Source organism: Leptopilina boulardi, unplaced genomic scaffold, assembly GCF_019393585.1.
Source record: "Leptopilina boulardi isolate dan_hultmark-lab unplaced genomic scaffold, ZJU_Lbou_2.1 LbouV2_32, whole genome shotgun sequence".
NCBI classification, from domain to species: Eukaryota; Metazoa; Arthropoda; class Insecta; order Hymenoptera; family Figitidae; genus Leptopilina; species Leptopilina boulardi.
This window is the reverse complement of record NW_026137885.1, coordinates 475,973-498,588: the sequence shown is the minus strand read 5'-3', so window position 1 is coordinate 498,588 and position 22,616 is coordinate 475,973. Positions and strand designations below refer to the sequence as shown.

At 21.5% G+C, this 22,616-nt stretch overlaps 3 protein-coding genes across 6 annotated transcripts; 1 reads left to right on the top strand and 2 right to left on the bottom strand.

Annotated features, from left to right (window-relative positions):
• Positions 1-1,288: 1,288 nt before the first annotated feature.
• Positions 1,289-14,168, bottom strand: LOC127284220 (apyrase-like). Of its 4 annotated transcripts, XM_051309552.1 has the most exons (13): positions 14,088-14,168; positions 9,061-9,101; positions 5,628-5,774; positions 4,715-4,940; positions 4,007-4,123; positions 3,815-3,895; positions 3,355-3,556; positions 2,811-2,913; positions 2,467-2,561; positions 2,208-2,368; positions 1,845-2,030; positions 1,612-1,745; positions 1,289-1,540 (listed from the first exon to the last, which is right to left on the bottom strand). In XM_051309552.1, exons 3-13 carry the CDS (start codon positions 5,768-5,770, stop codon positions 1,312-1,314), a joined length of 1,677 nt encoding a protein of 558 aa, XP_051165509.1. In that variant the 5' UTR covers positions 5,771-5,774; positions 9,061-9,101; positions 14,088-14,168; the 3' UTR covers positions 1,289-1,311. The 4 variants fall into 4 exon arrangements, with proteins under 4 accessions (XP_051165509.1, XP_051165507.1, XP_051165508.1 ...); XM_051309550.1 differs by lacking the exon at positions 9,061-9,101 and having other exon boundaries at positions 14,088-14,157; XM_051309551.1 differs by lacking the exon at positions 14,088-14,168 and having other exon boundaries at positions 9,061-9,292.
• On the top strand, positions 12,887-19,241 carry LOC127284219 (protein 5NUC-like). Its single transcript, XM_051309547.1, has 8 exons — positions 12,887-13,680; positions 14,507-14,738; positions 16,773-17,372; positions 17,444-17,608; positions 17,692-17,796; positions 17,868-18,035; positions 18,213-18,402; positions 18,501-19,241. The coding sequence occupies exons 1-8, from the start codon at positions 13,541-13,543 to the stop codon at positions 18,671-18,673; spliced, it is 1,773 nt and encodes a 590-aa protein (XP_051165504.1). The 5' UTR covers positions 12,887-13,540; the 3' UTR covers positions 18,674-19,241.
• LOC127284218 (SET and MYND domain-containing protein 4-like) lies at positions 18,944-22,126 on the bottom strand. The gene is made up of 5 exons (XM_051309546.1): positions 20,836-22,126; positions 20,480-20,763; positions 20,239-20,397; positions 19,894-20,037; positions 18,944-19,821 (listed from the first exon to the last, which is right to left on the bottom strand). Exons 1-5 carry the CDS (start codon positions 21,878-21,880, stop codon positions 19,564-19,566), a joined length of 1,890 nt encoding a protein of 629 aa, XP_051165503.1. The 5' UTR covers positions 21,881-22,126; the 3' UTR covers positions 18,944-19,563.
• Between the last annotated feature and the right edge of the window lie 490 nt (positions 22,127-22,616).

The window sequence follows — 22,616 nt, the reverse complement described above, 5'->3', positions numbered from 1 at the left end:
TAATTTTCATTTTCTTTTTTAGTAAAATAAAACTTTAGTAAATATAAAAATATTACTAAATAGTAATTTTTTTCAAATAATATTTTATACTAAAAATTAGTGAAAATTAAAAATATTAGGTACAAATTAGTAATTTTTGTCAAATAATATTTTATACTAAAAATTAAAAATATTACTAAACATTAATATTTTTATTAAATAATATTTAATACTAAAAATTTGTGAAATTTTTTACTAAATTCTAGTATAATTATCATTTTGTTTTTAAACTAAAATTTTAGTGGAAACAAAAAATTTTACTAAATAACAAAATTTTTTTTGAAATCATTTCGAATAGTAAATAATTTTTTTTTAAAAATTAGTAAAAATTCCCACTAATTTTTAGTCATTTTCAGTTTCTTAATACAAACTTAGTAAAAACAAAAATATTACTAAATAGTGATATTAGTTTTTCAAAAATTAATATTTTATACTAAAAATTAGTGAAAATTTCTACCAAAATTTTTTACTAATTTTCATTTTTTCAACTAAAACGTTAGTAGAATTAAAAATATATTTTAAAATTTAGTAAATTTTTTTCTTTCAAATAGTAAAATTTGTTTTGAAAATTTCAAATATAGTAAATAGTAAAATTAACTATATTTACTATGTGTGTGTGTAATTTTTTCTATACATGTATAATACATATTATAGGCAATCGCTTCAGCTTGGTTAGTAGTTCCGGCAGATGTACTTCCGGCAGCTGTCGTGTGCCTTTATGGTGCACGCGTCCTTAACCGTAGACTCCCCACAGCGAGATACATCATTGTTCCCAATATATATATATATATATATATATATAATTACATGTTCGATCGATATAATTTTTATTCGATAAATTTTAAAATTATTTATACATGTAAATTTACTTATTTTACAATTCTTCTAATTGTTATATTTTAAAAAATATAATTTTTTATTAACTCTCTATATCTGAATTAGTATAAAATTGTTTACTAATTTGAATTAGTAACTTACTTTTTACTTCTGAATTAATTTTACTAATTGTTAGTAAAAGTTACTAATAATTAGTAAAAATTACTAATAATTAGTAAATAGTAAAATTTTACTAATTCAGAAGCAAAAAGTGAGTCACTGAATTTAAATTAGTAAACATTTTTACTAATTCAGATTTAGAGAGAACATCTCTGTATAGAATTTAATCTTTGTTTAAAAATAATTTATCACGTGAAATTAAAAATAATTTTTTTTTGTTTTCATTTAAAAAAAATTTTAATTTTTTGTAAAAAAAAAAAGAAATGAATTTATTATTTATTGCAATAGAATCACTCTTTCCTCATTACCATAAGTGATTGGACTCCTTTTTTTTACAAACTTAACAATAGTATCTATATCTAATGGTCCAATTTGATGATTACGATATCCATTTTGTATATCAGTATGATTGTCACCTCCATTGAGTAAAAAATCAGTTATCGCTACTTTATACCATTTTTCACTGTCTAAATTTTTATATTTTGGTATCTGACAAAATTGACATCTAAAAAAAATTTTTATTCTCTTTATTATATAGTTATATTGTACCTGTTATGAAATTTTTATTTCATTTACCTAATTTGTACGTCAATTACTCGTGAATATTCTGGATATGATAAATTGTAAGTAACTTTGAGTCCTGACCATTGAAGAAAACTAAAGCCAATAAATTTTTCTGTAGGTTCAGTAATGACAGCTTTCTCTAAAATCTATAAATTTGTAAGTAAAAGAATATTTTTTTTTAATTTTACTTGAATATTTTTTTTTAAATAATTAAAATTATTCGAAAATATCAAAAAAAAAAAAACCTTCAAAATAGTATTTCCTTGTAATTCAACTAAATCGTAAGTGTTAGAAAAAGGGGTAACAATTATGAGATCCTCATATTTAATTGTTCCAGGATTATTACTAATATCACTACGAATTGCTCCGGCATTAATCACAGCAATTGCTGCATTTGTCCAGTAAGTATTGTTTACATTTTCCTTTACATACTAAAAATTATAAAAAATAATAAATAAATAAAAATTTTATATTACAAATTAATTATATAATTTATTTATAATATAAAATTTTTTTATTTTATTTTATTAATTTATTTAATAAATTTAATTTAATTTAATTTATTTATTAATTTATAATTTATTTAATGAAAAAAAAAAGATTCTTACATAATCTATCATTGCATCGGTTATTAAATTTCCTAAATTGCATTCACCTCTTCGACAAGTTTGTAATCCTTGAAGATAAACTTTTGTCTCTCCAATTTCAATTGATCCTTGTTTATCAGCTTCTTCCTTCCACGGTTGAAGAGCCGCCAATATTTCTGGATCTTGTATAGAAATTTGAAAAAGAAAAATTTACAAAATTTTTATATAAAAAGTAAGTATAAAAAAAAAAATTAAGGTACAAAAATTATTTATTGTATACCTTCTGTTATTGAATTATCTAATAGAATAGGATTTCCTTCCCAATCGAGAATTTCACCTCGTGCGTCAAACCAAACAGTTAAATTCCCAATATATCTATATATTAATTAATTTTATTATAATATAATTATAAATTTCATAAAATAAATAAAATAAATTATTAAATTTCTAACTAAATTAATAATAGTAATAATTGAAAATTTATTTAAATTTTAAAAAAATATTTCATATGTTTATAAAATTATATACGTGAATTATTACGAAATTAAAGAAGCATCAATTTTAATGTTCAATATTTAAATAATATATTCAATGATAGAATAATAATTATTTTTTTAAAAAAACCTTGTAAAAGCAGCTGCTTGAACAATTAATACTGTTCTACCAGTATTTTGTTTCACGTGAACCGGATAAACATCTTCAGGTACATCTCTGTATGGCTTATTACCTGCGCGACAAAGTCATAAATCATTTTAGATTAAAATTACACAATCACCAGAAATACGTGCACAAAAAAAAAACAAAACAAAAGAAAAAGGTTCATGAATTATTAAAAACTAATTATATAAAAAGATATTAAACACATTATTTCCTACTTATTATCTATATAATTTGATTTTAATATGTCAATTAAAAATTGTTGTATATAAACTCCCATAACTATCAGACAATGTGTCCCTATAGTCATTACTATAAGTCAATTAGTTAAATTTTACTAAATAAGATAGTAAACATTTTTTTTTTTTCATCTATTAAATAAAATTAATTGAAATTTGAATAAAAATAAATTTTTCTCGGAATTGAGAATATGTACAAGAAAATAAATTATTAAAAAAAAAGAAAATGATTTTGAAAAAAAAAATGATTTTGAAAAAAAAACTTATAATACCGGTATAAAGAAATGTATGTGAATGTCCTCCAACTATAATATCAATATTTGGACATTTTTCTGCAATTTTTCTATCAACAATTAATCCACAATGGCTTAATACTATGATAATATTCACTCCTTGAGCTTTTAGTCTATCAGCTTCATTATTTATTGATTCCACTTCATCCAAAATTAATAATTTTCCTGTTTTTGCTATCAACTTTAAATGCACATATATTATTTTATTATCAAATTTTTATATTAATTATAATTTATTGTAATTATTTATTTAATTAAAATATTACATTTTTAATTAAAATTCTTTATGTCCCAATTAATTATAAATATAGTAAAATTTGGTTTAATGGCTTTTTATAGGACAAGAAACATCTTTAACGTTAAATTAAATTTTTAAATTAAATTAATTAAATTTTTATATTAATTTATACTCAATTTTAGAGTTAAAAAAAATTCTTACATTTGTTGTTGATAAAATAACACCAATGATACCAATTTTTTTATCACCTCTTTTAATAATTGTACTATTTTTATAAAGTCCCTGAAATTAAAAATATAACTTGGTAATTTTATTAAATTTTTTTTTCTAATTTTTTTTATTATTTGTAATTTTATTCATTAGTTAATTATTATTATTATTATTATTATTAACCTGCAATGTTGGTTCTCTTGAACTGTCAATATTTGTCACAACAACGGGACATTTGATTTCCTTTAAAAATGGAACAAGTCCATTAATTTCATCGTCAAATTCATGATTTCCAATTGTCTGAAAAACATAATATATATATATTACTATATCGTGTGATTATTCAACACTCATTTTAAAATTGCATGTCAATATTTGTTAATCAATTGTTCATTTTTATTAACAAGGTCTATATTGTATCATTTAAAAGTTAATTAGTGACAAAAAATATGTATATGTATAGTATATATTGATTAATATCTCTGTTTTTTTTTTAAACTATTATTATTAAATCTTATCGTAAATACATCTTTATCTTTGTTACCAAAAAAAAAATTTGTCATTAATAAAAAATTATCACATTTTTGTGTCAACTAAATAATACGTGCCTGAAAGCACGTACTTTTGCCTTCTTCCTTGTTTCAAAAACTAACTAAATAATTTCTTTCTCATTTATTTTATTGACTACTATTTTTTTTTTTAGTAAAAATTCAAATCATACTACTAACTGGAAAATAAGTTATGAAAATTAATTTTTAATTTTTATTCGACCTTTTTAATAATAAGAAAAAAATAATTTTTTCATTTGAAATGAAGAAAAAAAAAATCTTTTTTCAATTTTTAAATAAATAAATATATATATATATATATATATTGAAAATATAAATATACCATAGCGTCATGTGGTAGTTTATTCATGAAAATAGCAGTAACGTTCCATTTAAAAAAATTATACCATATTGTTCCTTGAAAATTATCTCCTGCATTTAAAAAAATTGCATTTGGTCTTTCATCAACTAATTGTCGACTTGCTGTGTAAACTCTTGCAAATCCACCAATACATTTTTCTCTCTCAGAATTATTGCAACTTCCAGAATATGGATTTGTCTCGAGAAATCTGTAATTATTTATATATATATATATATATATATTAAAATTTATCACAATTTAATTTTCAAATTAATTAAATTTAAAACAATGTCTATTTTCTCGAAAAAGAATTGAATACTTTTGTTTTTTTTTTTTTACCAAGAGAGATAATATTAATTAACAATTAATATTATTAATAATTATTTATATTAAAAATATATAATATAATAATATATTATAATTATTTATTATTAATATAATTAATTTGATTATTATTTAATATATTATTGCCGTGTAAAGCAAATTGAAGGGGGGGGGGAAACGATAAAGAATAAAATTGTAGAAAACAATCTACAAATTTTTTAATTAAATTTATAACCATGAAAAATAATAATAATAAAAGAAATAATAAAAAAAACACTAAAAAATATAATAAAAAATACTAAAAAAAAATAACAATAATAATAATAATAATAATAATAAATAATAATAATAAAAAGAATAATTCTTTAACACTTGAATTGATAGACCTTAACCATTCGATTTATTGCCCACTTTTTATTTATGTCTGTGTAATTGGTTTATTGGACCACCTTGAATGCTTCAATTCACTTTGATTCGTTCTCATTATATATAATATAAAAAAAAAAAAATTGAAAAAAATATTTTAAATGAAAATAAATATAATTTATAATTATTTTTTTTCACAACTTACCTAGCGTGAAAATCATTAATATGAATCACTGAAAGTTCGAATAAATCCGTTTGTCCAGGATGCACAATTTCTTTTGCAGTTAATCCTAAACTTTTTTTAACGATAAAAATAATCATTAAAAATATAAATCCACGAAATAACATTTTTCTGAAAAAAAAATATATAAAATTTTATTAAAAGAAAAAAAAAAAAAATAAAGCACGAAATAGGTGAGATTAATTTCATACATTATTTTTTTTTATCGAGAGCATTTATACAGGTGCGTTTTTTTTTTCGAACAACATTATAGAGATATTGGCAAAAAAAAAAAAATACATCGCAGATAATTTAAAATGACAAAAGAAAATGAAATTCACTGTTATAATAAACGGGTTTTTACTTTTTTTTATATAAAAATTAAATATTATACAAACTTATGTAATTAAAAAAAATTTTTTTAATTACATGAGAAAAAATTGCACTGATCCACTGACTATGTAGTTATAATATTTATGTAAGTATTGATAAAATTTCATTACAATCCATTTCAAATGAAATTTAAAATAATATTTTTATATGAATATAAATAATAATATTTAAAAGTATATTTTTTTTTATTTTAAAGTGTAAATTAAATTTTAATCAACTTCTTAGCTTGTTTAAAAATATGGCTAAACTAAAGGCGCGCGCATATTGTGTGTGTATATATATATATAGTAAACGTGTTTTATTGTCAACTTCATAATTATTGCAAAGATAAAAGTGAACGAATAACTTTTTAATGCTCGCGGAAAACTAATATATAAAAACAAAAAGTAAGTTTTATTAAAGTAAAATCATTTCTTCATTTATGACAAAAATTAAAAAAAATAATTATATATTTAAATTAATAATTAAATATATATGCGCTCGATTATGTAATTCCATTTCCATTTTTTCTGATTTTCATTTCCATTTTCATTTTTTCTAATTTTCATTCAAACTTCTATTTTTACTTCAACTTTTTCTTGTTTTTCCTTTTCACTTCCACTTTTTCTAATTTTCATTCCCACTTTCATTTCCGCTTCCACTTTATCTGATTTTCATTTCCACTTTCATTTCCATTCCCACTTTTTTTTATTTCCATTTCCATTTCCACTTTTTCTAATTTTATTTCCACTTCCATTCCCACTTTTTCTTATTTTCATTTCCATTTCCACTTTTTCTAATTTTCATTTCCACTTCCATTCCCACTTTTCTTATTTCCATTTCCATTTCCATTTCCACTTTTTCTAATTTTCATTTCCATTTCCATTCCCACTTTTTCTTATTTCCATTTCCATTTCCACAATTTTCATTTCCACTTCCATTCCCACTTTTTCTTATTTCCATTTCCATTTCCACTTTTTCTAATTTTCATTTCCACTTCCATTTCCATTCCCACTTTTTCTTATTTCCATTTCCACTTCCATTCCCACTTTTTCTTATTTTCATTTCCACTTCCATTCCCACTTTTTCTTATTTCCATTTCCATTTCCACTTTTTCTAATTTTCATTTCCACTTCCATTTCCATTCCCACTTTTTCTTATTTCCATTTCCATTTCCATTTCCACTTCCATTCCCACTTTTTCTAATTTTCATTTCCACTTCCATTCCCACTTTTTCTTATTTCCATTTCCATTTCCACTTTTCCTAATTTTCATTTCCACTTCCATTTCCATTCCCACTTTTTCTTATTTCCATTTCCACTTTTTCTAATTTTCATTTCCACTTCCATTTCCATTCCCACTTTTTCTTATTTCCATTTCCATTTCCACTTTTTCTAATTTTTATTTCCATTTACATTGGGAAAATTAGGAAAAGTGGAAGTGAAAATGGAAATAAGAATGAAAATTAGAAAAAAGTGGAAGTGAAAGTAGAAATGGGAATGAAAATTAGAAAAAGTGGAAGTGAAAATGGAAATAAGAATGAAAATTAGAAAAAGTGGAAGTGAAAGTAGAAATGGGAATGAAAATTAGAAAAAGTGAAAGTGGAAGTGGGAATGGAAATGGAATTACATAATCGACCCCCGAATTTTTTTTTTTTATTACTTTACGGAGTAATCTTAGTATAATATATATGATATTTACTCCAAAAAAAAATTTGTTGGAAATTTTTTTTTTTTTTTACTCTCTGCTTAAATGGATGAAGAAAATTTTGAACTACATATTTTCGAAAGGTTTTTTCCTGCTCTTTTGAATGGTGTAAAAAATTTTTTTTTAAATATTCAAAATTTATCCCTTTAAAAAAAAAAAAAAATTACTCTTTTATACAAATAAAAAAATTATGATTTTTCAAAAAATCCAATGTTAATTTTTTTTTTTTTTTTTGCTATTCGATCACTTAAGAAATTTTGTTCTCATATAAATAATAATGATTGATGAATTATTTAACTTAAGTTGTCAAGAAATGTTTGGAGTAAGAATATATATTTTTTTTTGTATACATATATATAACGCATAAAGTTCCTATATAAAGATATATAAAAATTTCACTCCCTATAAAGAAGAAAAGTAATTCCAAATGATGTATGAGCATATTAATAAGCAATTGCGCAAAAATAATTATTATTGTGTGAATAATTAAAGATTCATTACACTCGCATATATATATATATATATATATATATATATATATATATATATACATATATAAAGTAAGGAAAACCAGTTGATAAAAAAAAAAAAAATTTGTTGATAGCAATCTGGAAATTCTCAGTAGTATAATATATACTGATTGTCATGCATTCTGTTTTTGAGCCTTATATATTTTTTGTATACATATATACGCATAAAGTTTCTATATAAAGATATAAAAAAATATATATATATATATACATCTTTAGAAGTATTGTCAAAATAGATTTTATGCGAAAAGAATTTTTTTTTTTCTATAAACATTAAAGTTTATTGGTCAATAAAAGTTTTTAGTATTTTTATATAAAATATAGTTATTATTTGAAAAAACAATAAAAAAATTTTTTTTTTTTCTATTTAAATTAAATTTTTATTTTAAATATTGTTTTTAACTTTTTACATATTTTTGAAAAGAATAATCTTTAAAATCTTGTAAGCTTCTTTTTTTTTAAAAAAAAAAAAAAAAATAGTCTTCTATAAATGGCTATTCTTTAAAAGAAAAGAAGCTGTTTGTATAGTAATAAATTTAGATTAACAATTAAAAAAAAAATTAATAGTCTTATAAAACAGATTATTCACAATAGAGGTTGTATTAATTTAAATTTACAACTTATGCGGGCCTTTTTAAATTTAATCTATCAATATATACATATATATATATATATATATATATGCGCTGTCAGAAACAGTATAGTTAATTTTCTCATTAATTTATTTATCAAAATTTTCCAAAAAGTAAATAAAAAAAAAAATTTTTCGAAATATTATTATTAATATTATTTATTTTTGTCAATATTACCTTTAGAATTAACCTTGTTTTTCTGAAATAGAGATTTAAACCTGTAAAATTGTCAGGAAATTGTTGTCAGATAAGAATTTCAAAATCACGTGATAAATGACTTTTATTTTAATGACACAGTTAAAATTTGGATTATAACATTTGGCGAGGAATCAACTTTTGAATGAGAGATATATAATTTTATGAATTCGTCCACTAAAAATATTCAACATTCACTTCATAAAGGATTGAATTGAACTGAATTTGTTTCACTGTATATATATATATATATTATATGCATGGTTTATCTTTCTTTGATACTCACTTATACTAACACGTGCTATATTATTGTTAAACGTGCTCTCTCATTTACAAAAAAAATTTTTATATTTATTTATTTTTCATTTTATTTATTGTCAATATTTTTTTTTTTTTTTTTATTTTAAAGTCCATTTACATGATTTTTTTAAGTAAAAAAATTTTCATTTCAATGAATTTTAATTTAGCAGAATTCTCATTCATTTGGAATTTTATATTTGATTCGAATTTTTCAAATGTCCGAAATTTCAATTCACCGAATTTTTTAAATTTTTTCCAAATATTATAATTTGTCCGCATCAATTAGAAATTATCATGAAAATTTGCGATTGGTGAATTTTTGAAAATTGCACCGAAATTTTTATGTCAATTTTTTTGTTCGGCCATTTTTGTAATTTCGGACAAATTAAAATTCGGCGTCATTAAAAATTCGTAAAAATAAAAAATCGGACAAATTGAAATTCGTATAAATTAAAATTCGGACAAATTTAAATTCGGCGTCATTAAAAATTCTGTTAATTAAAAATTGGTAAAAATTACAATTCGTATAAATTAAAATTCGGACAAATTTAAATTCGGCGTCATTAAAAATTCTGTTAATTAAAAATTGGTAAAAATTAAAAATCGGACAAATTTAAATTCGGCATCATAAAAAATTCGTATAAATTAAAATTCGGACAAATTTAATTTCGGCGACATTAAAAATTCGTATAAAGAAAAAATCGGACAAATTGAAATTCATATGAATTAAAATTCGGACAAATTTAAATTCGGCGTCATTAAAAATTCTGTTAATTAAAAATTGGTAAAAATTAAAATTCGTATAAATTAAAATTCGGACAAATTTAAATTCGGCGTCATTAAAAATTCTGTTAATTAAAAATTGGTAAAAATTAAAATTCGTATAAATTAAAATTCGGACAAATTTAAATTCGGCGTCATTAAAAATTCTGTTAATTAAAAATTGGTAAAAATTAAAATTCGTATGAATTAAAATTCGGGCAAATTTAAATTCGGCGTCATTAAAAATTCTGTTAATTAAAAATTGGTAAAAATTAAAATTCGTATAAATTAAAATTCGGACAAATTTAAATTCGGCGTCATTAAAAATTCTGTTAATTAAAAATTGATAAAAATTAAAATTCGTATGAATTAAAATTCGGGCAAATTTAAATTCGGCGTCATTAAAAATTCTGTTAATTAAAAATTGGTAAAAATTAAAATTCGTATGAATTAAAATTCGGGCAAATTTAAATTCGGCGTCATTAAAAATTCTGTTAATTAAAAATTGGTAAAAATTAAAATTCGTATGAATTAAAATTCGGGCAAATTTAAATTCGGCGTCATTAAAAATTCTGTTAATTAAAAATTGGTAAAAATTAAAATTCGTATGAATTAAAATTCGGGCAAATTTAAATTCGGCGTCATTAAAAATTCTGTTAATTAAAAATTGGTAAAAATTGAAATTCGTATGAATTAAAATTCGGGCAAATTTAAATTCGGCGTCATTAAAAATTCTGTTAATTAAAAATTGGTAAAAATTAAAATTCGTATGAATTAAAATTCGGGCAAATTTAAATTCGGCGTCATTAAAAATTCTGTTAATTAAAAATTGGTAAAAATTAAAATTCGTATAAATTAAAATTCGGACAAATTTAAATTCGGCGTCATTAAAAATTCTGTTAATTAAAAATTGGTAAAAATTAAAATTCGTATGAATTAAAATTCGGGCAAATTTAAATTCGGCGTCATTAAAAATTCTGTTAATTAAAAATTGGTAAAAATTGAAATTCGTATGAATTAAAATTCGGGCAAATTTAAATTCGGCGTCATTAAAAATTCTGTTAATTAAAAATTGGTAAAAATTACAATTCGTATAAATTAAAATTCGGACAAATTTAAATTCCGCGTCATTAAAAATTCATATAAACAAAAAATCGGACAAATTGAAATTCGTATGAATTAAAATTCGGACAAATTGAAATTCATATGAATTAAAATTTGGACAAATTGAAATTCGGCGTCATTAAAAATTCTGTTAATTAAAAATTGGTAAAAATTAAAATTCGTATAAATTAAAATTCGGACAAATTTAAATTCGGCGTCATTAAAAATTCTGTTAATTATAAAAATTGGTAAAAATTAAAATTCAGACAAATTAAAATTCAATGAATTGAAATTTTTGTCAATTAAAAATTCGATTGACATATATAAAATTCAATTGATTGAGAATTAGATTAAATTAAAATTTTTTTTTTTTTTTTTTAATATATAATCAATTGTTTATCAAAACGAACAGCTGACTATTTCTCAAGTTCATTTTCAATTACTGGAGATAATATATAACTTTGTAAAATCAATGACGTATCGGCCGTGAATATAAAATGAATGGTTATAGAAGAGAAATGAATGGTAAAATTGAAGAGAGAAACTAATGCCAAAAGCCAAGAAGCATATAATTATATTTACTTGGCAAAGAAATTTTGTTCTAGTTATATTAATGAGATTTTTTTTTCTGACCATGGAGCTTAATATTTCTAAGGTGAAAATAAATTTTATTATTAAATTTCATTTTAGAAATACATTTGCAATAATTATCAAAAAAAAAAAAATATTTATTAATTTATTTAATTATTACAAAAAAAATGGTGATAAATCAAAAAAAAAAAAAATTTACCATAGTCCCAAGTTTCCGCGAAAGGTTCGAATCCTCGAAATTTTTTGCAAAATTTCAAATTCTTCTCGCTTTTGTATTATTTAATAAATATTTAATTTACTCATTTTATGAGTTACCATATTTTTTACAGCAACAAATTATTGTAATTTTATATAATTTTTATAATTTATTTAAAGATTTTTTATTTTTCTTTATTTTAAGAAGCAAAATTTTTTATTAATGCAAACTAAAATTTTGTATTATCAATATTATTAAATAATTAATTATAATTTTATTATATTTATTTCATGAATAAACTTTTTATTTCTCAGAATCAATTTTTTGATTTTGTTACATAATTCTTGACCCACTAAAATTATCCAATAAATTATAGTTCTTCAAGTTTTAAAAGGTATTTATATTTTTTCTAAATATATTTTCGAAATAAATGAATTGTATATAATTACAGGCTTGGGAACAGAAATTGGGGGAAGAAGAAAAAGGATTGTATCATTTAACTTTTGAACTTTGTAGAAAATATATATATATATATAAATATTTTATTTATTTAAAATTTTAATAACGATAGATTTTTGCTATATTTTATTAAAAAGAATAATTTTTTTTTTCAAACAATAAATTTTTTTTTTGTATTAATTTTTTTGGATTATATATTATTAATATATATATATTTTTTTATCCCTTGAAAAATATAAAATTTAATTTTAAAATAAATAGAAATTAAATAAAAAAAAATTTGTGAAATTTGAAAATTTCAAAAATAATTAAAAAGCTATTAATGAATTTTGAATGCAGTATATAAATGCCGTGTAGTGTCTGATTTGAGAGTAAAGGCAACTTGAAGACTGCTTTGTAATTCAGTTGAGTTTCGGCATTCGATATAAACACTCGGATTGACAAAGTATCAGAAAAAGAAGATCGTTTGTTACGATTTTTTTTTTTTTTTTTTCTAATGTCTAAATTTGGAATGAAGTTGTGAATAAAAATTAAATTCCTTTTATTTAAACAACATTTTTAAGTCTATAATTAGTTTTGCCATTTTTTTAAATTATTGAAGAAAAAAAATAGTTTTAGATAAATTTTTTTTTTATATAAAAAAATTATTAGTATCGATCTAACACGTGAAAACCGGCTTTTATATTATTATGTCATCGATAAAAGTTAGTGTTGAAATACAAGACATTAAAAGAACGTGACACTGCATAACTATTTGCAGTTAATACCGATCTTAAAAGATGCATATAATATATATTTTTAGTGAAGAAGTAGTATAGAAATTATTTTAATAATTATTTTAAATGTCAAATTGTTTTTGTATTTATTTTTAAATTTACTGACAGTGGCACTTGTTGCGCTTATAACACATATTTTGTATATATATATATATATATGTAAAATTGAAAATGAATTACATATGTTAAATGAAGATATTTCTTAAATAAGTGTTTAATTTAAAAAAATTTCTTGGGAATTTAATTATTGTTACGTAAACGAATTAAAAAAAATATGAGAACAATGAGTGTAAATATATCACGTGTATTCACTATAATAGTGTTTATTACTTGCGTCAGTGTACACGCTCTTCCAATCAGTGATAATTCTGAATTTGAGCTCAGAATTTTACACACAAATGATATGCATGCAAGGTAAAGTATAATAATTCTAATTTTTATATAAAATTATTTTTTATAATTAAAAAAAAAAAGAAATTCATTTAAAAAATTAATATTTACTTTTTCTTAATTATTTCTTCTCATTGAATTGAGCGCACGAATTCAAAACATATTTTTTTTGCAGCAAAAACTATTTTTTTTTTAATTAACTGAAATTTTAAATTAATTATTATGATAGAATTAGAAAAAAAAATTTAACAATGAATTATAAATTGAAATTTAGAATATTTTGTCAATTTTTTTTTCAATTGAGTCGCATTTACAATATATTTGCAATATTTACATTTTAATATTATAAATTATATTCTCTTTTTTTTAATAATAATTTTTCATTCTTTTTTTTTTTTTTTAATTTTCCAAGCAAAAAAATATATAATTACATGTATCCAATATTTTTTTTTATTTGAAACATTCGTAAAGTTGAAAGTTAACATTGCTTTTTCAAGTTTTTAAGGAAAACTGATTGTAACATTGATAACAGAAGAATGACGAAATATTCTTATCAGTTATAATAATTTACATTTCATGAAAATGTTAATTAATGTTTTAAAATTTATTCTTTTATATATATATATATATATATATATATATATATATATATATTCTATTGCAAATAAAGCCTCGGATAATTTCAGTAATAGAAATAATTATATTTATTATTTTGTAATAATAATAATAATAATATTAATATTTCATTAAAAAACATTTTTATGTATAAATTTTGTTCAAAATTTTTAGAATTTTATTAAAGTCTGTCTTTTTTTTTTTAATTATACATTTTTATTTATTATTAATTAAGATTTGAAGAAACATCAGAAGCATCGTCAATTTGTTCAGCAAAACAATCAGTGGAAAAAAAATGTTACGGTGGCTTTGCAAGAATAGCAACTCTAATTCGACAAGCACGAAAGACAAATTCAAATACACTTTTTTTGAATGCCGGTGATACTTATCAGGGTTCTATTTGGTTCACTGTACATAAATGGAAAATTGTTTCTAAATTTATGAATATTCTCAAGCCAGATGCGATAGTACGTATATTAAAATTTAAACCCCGATTTCTTTTTTTTTTTTTTTTTGATAATAAAAATTAATAAATTACTCTCTAAATCTGAATTAGTAAAAATGTTTACTAATTTAAATTAGTGACATTGTGCTTCTAAATTAGTAAAATTTTACTAATTTTTAGTAACTTTTACTAATAATTAGTCAGAAATTTCAATTCACCGAATTTTTAAAAAATTTTTTCCAAATATTATAATTTGTCCCAATTTTTAAAACGACAAATTTTCATTTGTCCGAAATTTAAGAAAAAGTTTCCAAACAAACAATAATCGACAAAAAGAATTTGGCGAAAAATTTTCAAAAATATTTCATCAATTAGAAATTATCAAGAAAATTTGTGATTGGTGAATTTTTGAAAATTACACCGAAATTTTTATGTCAATTGTTTTGTTCGGTCATTTTTGTAATTTCGGACAAATTTAAATTCGGCGTCATTAAAAATTCGTAAAAATAAAAAAAAAGGACAAATTGAAATTCGTATAAATTAAAAATCGAAAAAATTTAAATTCGGCGTCATTAAAAATTCGTTTAAAGAAAAAATCGGACAAATTGAAATTCGTATGAATTAAAATTCGGACAAATTTAAATTCGGCGTCATTAAAAATTCTGTTAATTAAAAATTGGTAAAAATTACAATTCGTATAAATTAAAATTCGGACAAATTTAAATTCCGCGTCATTAAAAATTCATATAAAGAAAAAATCGGACAAATTGAAATTCGTATGAATTAAAATTCGGGCAAATTTAAATTCGTATAAATTAAAATTCGGACAAATTGAAATTCCGCGTCATTAAAAATTCTGTTAATTAAAAATTGGTAAAAATTGAAATTCGTATAAATTGAAATTCGGAAAAATTTAAATTCGGCGTCATTAAAAATTCTGTTAATTAAAAATTGGTAAAAATTACAATTCGTATAAATTAAAATTCGGACAAATTTAAATTCCGCGTCATTAAAAATTCATATAAAGAAAAAATCGGACAAATTGAAATTCGTATGAATTAAAATTCGGGCAAATTTAAATTCGTATAAATTAAAATTCGGACAAATTGAAATTCCGCGTCATTAAAAATTCTGTTAATTAAAAATTGGTAAAAATTGGAATTCGTATAAATTGAAATTCGGAAAAATTTAAATTCGGCGTCATTAAAAATTCGTGTAAATAAAAAATCGGACAAATTGAAATTCGTATGAATTAAAATTCGGACAAATTTAAATTCGGCGTCATTAAAAATTCTGTTAATTAAAAATTGGTAAAAATTACAATTCGTATAAATTAAAATTCGGACAAATTTAAATTCCGCGTCATTAAAAATTCATATAAAGAAAAAATCGGACAAATTGAAATTCGTATGAATTAAAATTCGGGCAAATTTAAATTCGTATAAATTAAAAATCGAAAAAATTTAAATTCGGCGTCATTAAAAATTCGTATAAAGAAAAAATCGGACAAATTTACTCTCTACAAAGTTATTCTCTAAATCTGAATTAGTAAAAATGTTTACTAATTTAAATTAGTGACATTGTGCTTCTAAATTAGTAAAATTTTACTAATTTTTAGTAACTTTTACTAACAATTAGTCAAATTTAACTAATTCTAAAAGCAAAAAGTGAGTCACTAATTTAAATAAGTAAACATTTTTACTAATTCAGATTTAGAGAGTACTTTAAATATAATAGTATAATAGTAATAATAATAGTAATATTTTTTGAGAATGCGCCGTAATTGGTACACTTACCCTATTTATTAGATGAATTTTTAATTTTCGAATTAGCATACTCTCTAAATCTGAATTAGTAAAAATGTTTACTAATTGGAATTAGTGACTCACTTTTTGCTTTCTGAATTAGTAAAATTTTTACTAATTATTAGTAAATTTTACTAACAATTAGTAAAATTAATTCAGAAGCAAAAAGTGAGTCACTAATTCGTAAACATTTTTACTAATTCAGATTTATAGAGAGTAATTTATTAAAAATAAAATTTTATTCATTATAGAGTTTAGGAAATCATGAATTTGACGATGGAGTAAAAGGATTGGTTCCATTTATCAATGATGCTAATTATCCAATAGTAACAGCAAATTTGGATCTATCTAATGAGCCAACATTAAATAATTCAAATCTTTTAAAATCAAAAATATTAAAAGTAAATGGAATTGATATTGGTGTAATAGGATATTTAACTCCAGATACAAAAGATATATCAATGACTGAAAATGTTATTTTTCTTGATGAAATAAAAGCAATTCGTGAAGAAGTTGAAAAATTAAAATCACAAGGTGTTAAAATTCTCATAGCTTTAGGTCATTCTGGCTTTGAAATGGATAAAAAAATTGCAAATGAAGTTAATGATATTGATTTAGTAATTGGTGGTCATACAAATACATTTCTTTATACGGGTAAACAACCAAATTTAGAAATTCCCGAGGGACTTTATCCAATTGAAATAAAACAAGCTAATGGCCGTAAAGTTTATGTTGTACAAGCTTATGCATATACAAAATATCTTGGTGATTTGAATATTAAATTTAATAAAGATGGAGAAATTTCTTCTATTCGTGGTAATCCCATTTTAGTGAACGGAACAATTGAACAGGTGAAAATTTTAATAACTATATAATTAAGATAGAGATTTTATATTTTTTTCTATATGAATTATAATTTTAGGCAAAAGATGTTTTAGACGAACTCGATAAATGGAGAGAACAAATCAATGAACTAAAAACAAAAGTCATTGGCCATACAAAAGTTCTTCTTAATGGTAATTCTAAAATTTGCCGAAGAGAAGAATGTAATTTGGGAAATATGATAGCTGATGCAATGATACAACATGTATGTGATTTATAATTTTCGAAGATATAATTTAGTAATTTTAATATAATAAAAAAATAATAATTTAATATTTCTTTTTTCAGAATGCTTTGGATTTTCATTCTAAAAATGCTTGGACAGACGCGGCAATAGCTATGATTAATTCAGGAAGTATTAGGTCTTCAATTACAAGAGATAACGATGATAAGGTATATATATGTTCATTACATAAGAAATTAAATATTAAAAAAGGAATTAGAAAAATTTATCAATTTTATAGATAACACGAGCAGATGTAAAAGAAGTTTTACCCTTTGGAAATGTTCTCGTTAAGACAAATATGACTGGAGCGAAAATTAAAGAAGTTCTCGAATTTAGTGTTAAAGATTTAATTGCCAATGATACATCTAATTTAAATGGAGCTTTTCTTCAATTTTCTGGACTTAAGGTAAAAAAAAAACTAATTTCTAAACAACTGTTATCTATTATATCGCTCTATATTTATATAAAATTTTTTATTATACTGAATAAACATTAACAAATGGTGTATAATTTTGAAATTAATTTAATTTTTATTTTATTTGAAAAAAAAAAATTAATATTTGATTTTTAATAATTTTTACAGGTTTTTTATGATCTCAGTAAACCGTATAAATCACGAGTTATTTCTGTAAGGGTACAATGTGCTTTGTGTATTGTACCAACTTTTAGTGAAATAAATGAAAATGAAAATTATAATGTATTAATAAACGATTTTATAATGAAAGGCGGTGATAATTATTCAATGCTTAAGGAATTGAAATTTATTAATCTCGGTGGGTAATTAAATTTATTTTTCATATTTATAAAAAATGTTCATCGAAAGGGAATATTTTTAAATATTATGATTTTGAACATTATTTAATTTTTCTAGGTGATGATATCGATGAAATTGTAATTCATTATTTGGAAAAAAATAGTCCCGTTCATCCAGGAATTGAAAAGAGAATTAATTTTATCAATTCAGAAAAAGAATCTTCTTCTTCTTCTTCTATACAATTTTTCACAGTACTTATTCTTTTACCATTAATAAAATTCATATTTTAGTTTTACCAAAAATTACATTAAGAAACGAATTTTATTGTTTTTAACAATTAGAAAAAAAAGTGATATTAATTACACACAATCAAATAATTTTAAATCTTTTATTAATTTTTTTTTTTTAATCCAGACCAATATACTTATTGACAGTAAGTTAATTTTTAACGTGCGAAAATATTTATAAAATAAGTATTATAGTAAGTAGAGTTGGTTTATTTATTATACTGATATTGTATTGAAATTATTGAGAACTTTTTTTAATAAATTAAAATCTGATTTATATTCATAACTTTATTTTATAATCTCACAAGTCAAAAACGTTTTGTCACATTTAAAGACAGTAAAACATTTGTTATAAAATATTTTTAGTATATATATATAATATAATTCTTTCTTAAATATATTCAAAAAGCAGTCTGATATAATATTTAATTTCTAAATAAAGAACTTGTTAACAAATTACAAAATTAGTACAGCAAAAAAGGGGATACTGTTTTACCAATTGATGGTAAATTGCCATTACAGAAATCTGTAATATCAACTGATGGTAACCTTTTTTTTTTTTATTAACCCCGTAGAACAGAAAGGACTTTATTCAGTCTTTCAATCATTTGAGCATTTAAATAAATGTAAATACATTTTCTCAACAGAAATGAATTTTTTTTTTAGATTTATTCTTTATCAAAAAATATTTTTTAAAAATATTTTTTATAATTTCCACTTAGTTTTCTGGCCCTTTTCTTTTCTTTTAATATTAAACATTTAAACATTTTTTAATAATTTGATTTAACTTTAACATATTTTAAATTATTTAAACTATTTTTAAAAATTGACTAGGATAAAAATAATTGCATAATAATAGCCAAAAAAAAAAAAATGATTTTAAAAATAAATTTTTATACCTTTTTCAAACTGGGTACTTCGAATCTATTTCCATTTAAAGCAAACACACGTTTAAGTGTTTCAACAACATTATTAACTTCCATACAAGGAAGATTAACGTATTTCATTAATATTTTGATCATTTTTATTAAATCATTCATTAAATGCGGTTTGTCTGATATTTTTCCTTCAGTTGCAAATTTCACATATTCGTTAAATTTAACGAGTGCCTTTTCTATTTTTATTTTATCACCGTTCGATTGTACCAATATCTGAAAGAAAACAGACGCAATGAGAAAAAAAAAAATTTTTTGTTAAAATTTGAAAATTTTTTCTAAACTTACTTGAAATGATGGCAATTTAAAATATGTTGGCCAATTTTTTTGACATGGAATACATTCACATTTGAAATGAAACTGCCTCGATAATTTCAATTGTCTTTCATCTTTTGACATTACAGCATAATGTATGCCATAATTATCAAATATCTACAAAAAAAATAGAATTTAAAAATATACATTAGAATCAGAAATTCTAAAAATTTCTCTAAATTAAAATAGATGAATAACAAAATTGAATTTTTACATATAATTATTATTATTTCAATTCATTCTGATTATTATTTATATTTACTGAAATTGGTATTGTATAAAATAAGAAATTATTCAAAGAAAACAAAAATATCATACTTGAGTATCTTTTTCCATTGGATATAAAGCATAAAGAACAATATGTTCAGCTAGTGAATTTCGTGCAACATTTGGATCACAGCTATGATTAATAAGACTGTAAAATGGCAATGCTGCTGATCCACGATCTTCAGAATCCAAATTACGTTCCTCTTCAAACTGTAAAAAAAAAAAAGAAAAGAATTTTCTATTACACAAAATCATTTATAAATTTCAAATTTGAAAATACTTTTGTACATACAGTGTGCATGTTACTTGGAATAATTTGTTGATGACGTAAAATTAATCCCCCAATAAACATAGCATCATTATTTAATGATATTGAAATTAAATTATTATTATCAAATATTTGATTAAAAAATAATGTACGCGTTGCAATGAAATATAAAATAATTGATGCATTAAGAGCTCTACCAAATAAATCAGATAGACTTCTTTTTTCTGTATTTGTAACAAGACTATAAATACTTCTGTATTTATCACTTTCAAGTATTCCATCATCTGAGAATCCTTTTGTTCTTAAATCTTAAAAAAAAAGAAGGAAAAATAATTATTCTATTATTTTCTATGAAAATATTTATAATATATATATTTTACCTTTACATGAGTCAATGTGCTTCAATTCGTCTCTTAATTTTTCCAAATTACCAAATTCCCTAACTGCCAATATTGTCAATCTCATACTAAATAATCCTAATTTATTCATTTCTAAATTTAACAAAAATCCAGTAACAGAACATTCAATATCGTGATATTTTTTCCATGCATTTTCTTTACAATTTTCCGAACAATAAACAACAAAACAACAATATTCACATGGTATACTTGACCAGGCAATTCTTAAACAATTACCACAATGTGTATACATATTTTCAGTGGCAAGAATACAAGAATATGGTTTTTCAACAGCAAGTATTTCACCTGGTTCAATTGAACGTGTTGTCACTACATGTCTTCCAAATTTATCATTAAATTTCACAGTCAATGCATTTGTTGCGCATGGTATTTCATTTTGTTTTATTATTATTGGTACAATTGGATCAGATAAATTTTCAATTTTAATTTTTTTTATTTTCATTGTTTGTAATTTATTTTTAAATTTCTCACGTTTCGAATCATCTAAACACATTTTATCAAGCCACAATAATGTTTCTTGATAAAATTCATTTAATTTTGGATGATTTAAATAGGCAAGGCATTCAGTTTTTCTTAAATATAATTTTGTCCTAAGATGTTTGGGATAATTTAAATTTAATGCCATTTCAATATCATTTAATGCCTCATAATATTTACCCAAATGAAAAAGAACTGCCGATCTATTGGCAAAGGCCAATGTTAATTCTTCAGAATTATTTGGTGAGAATGCAATACTTTTTGAATAAAGTTCCCATGCTTTTAAATATTCCGTTGCATTAAATGTTGAGACAAAAATTTCATTTCCTTGATTACGAAATTTTTGTGAATCTAATGAATTTTTAATTTCACATTTTGAATTTGGAATAATATTAAATTCATTCAATACATTGTACATAAATTTCATTCGTTGTTGATCATTTTCAGCGTTCATAAATGTTTTCGATAAAATCTCTTGCTTTTGTCTTTCTATAATATTGCTGTGTAGAGTTTTTAAAATCTCGTCCATTTTTTTTCAAAATCGTTTCTTTTTTTAACAATAAAAAAAAATAATTACCAGTTTCGATGTTTTTTTTTCCGTTAGGAATTATTTTCCATATCACTAATTTTCACTATTAGAATTTGAGAAATTAAACTTTCTTTTATGAGATGTTTTCAACTTTTACAAAATGATCTAAGGATCTAAATTTAGGTTCAGTTAGGTTACGTTTACTGGGTTCGTAAATTTCTTAAGAACTTTCGAGAACATATAGAATTTCTAGCACATGTTTGTCATTTGTCAGAAAAATTGAATTTTAAAATTAGAATATATTTTTAAATTTAAAATTAGATAAGAAAATTAAATTTTAAATTAGTATATTAAATAAAAAAAAAATAATAATTAACATATTTAAGAAATTAATTTGAAATGTGTATAAAATTTGGCTTATAATTTTTCATAATATTATAAAAAATTGGGCTAAAATTTTTCTTCTATTTACAAATTTTAATTTTGATTGTTAAATTTTTTCAACTACAATATTGCAATTGACTTTTGGTCTCAATTTTCTGCTATAATTAAATTCTTAATTCTATAAAATAAAATGCGTATTTTTATTTTCTAAATAATTGAATAAATTATCTTCAATTAAAATTTGATGAAAATCTTGTATTTTTCTTGCTAATATTTCATTCTAATCTGAAAGCAGTTTGATTGATTTTTTCCTCTTCAAATACTTTAATTTTTGCTTTATTGAACTATTATG

Bases quoted from the DNA above. Each gene is read 5' to 3' on its own strand.
- LOC127284220 (XM_051309549.1), bottom strand. From the start codon at position 6,142: ATGAAATTTTATCAATACTTACATAAATATTATAACTACATAGTCAGT. The intron at 3,896-4,006 runs GTTAATAATAAT...TTTTAATTTCAG, and splicing joins CAAGAGAACCAACATTGCAG to GGACTTTATAAAAATAGTAC. The intron at 2,369-2,466 runs GTATACAATAAA...TTTCTATACAAG, and splicing joins AGATAATTCAATAACAGAAG to ATCCAGAAATATTGGCGGCT.
- LOC127284219 (XM_051309547.1), top strand. From the start codon at position 13,541: ATGAGAACAATGAGTGTAAATATATCACGTGTATTCACTATAATAGTG. The intron at 17,373-17,443 runs GTGAAAATTTTA...TTATAATTTTAG, and splicing joins TGAACGGAACAATTGAACAG to GCAAAAGATGTTTTAGACGA. The intron at 18,403-18,500 runs GTGGGTAATTAA...TAATTTTTCTAG, and splicing joins ATTGAAATTTATTAATCTCG to GTGATGATATCGATGAAATT.
- LOC127284218 (XM_051309546.1), bottom strand. From the start codon at position 21,880: ATGGACGAGATTTTAAAAACTCTACACAGCAATATTATAGAAAGACAA. The intron at 20,038-20,238 runs GTATGATATTTT...TTTTTTTTGTAG, and splicing joins CAATGGAAAAAGATACTCAA to ATATTTGATAATTATGGCAT. The intron at 19,822-19,893 runs GTAAGTTTAGAA...GTTTTCTTTCAG, and splicing joins TTAAATTGCCATCATTTCAA to ATATTGGTACAATCGAACGG.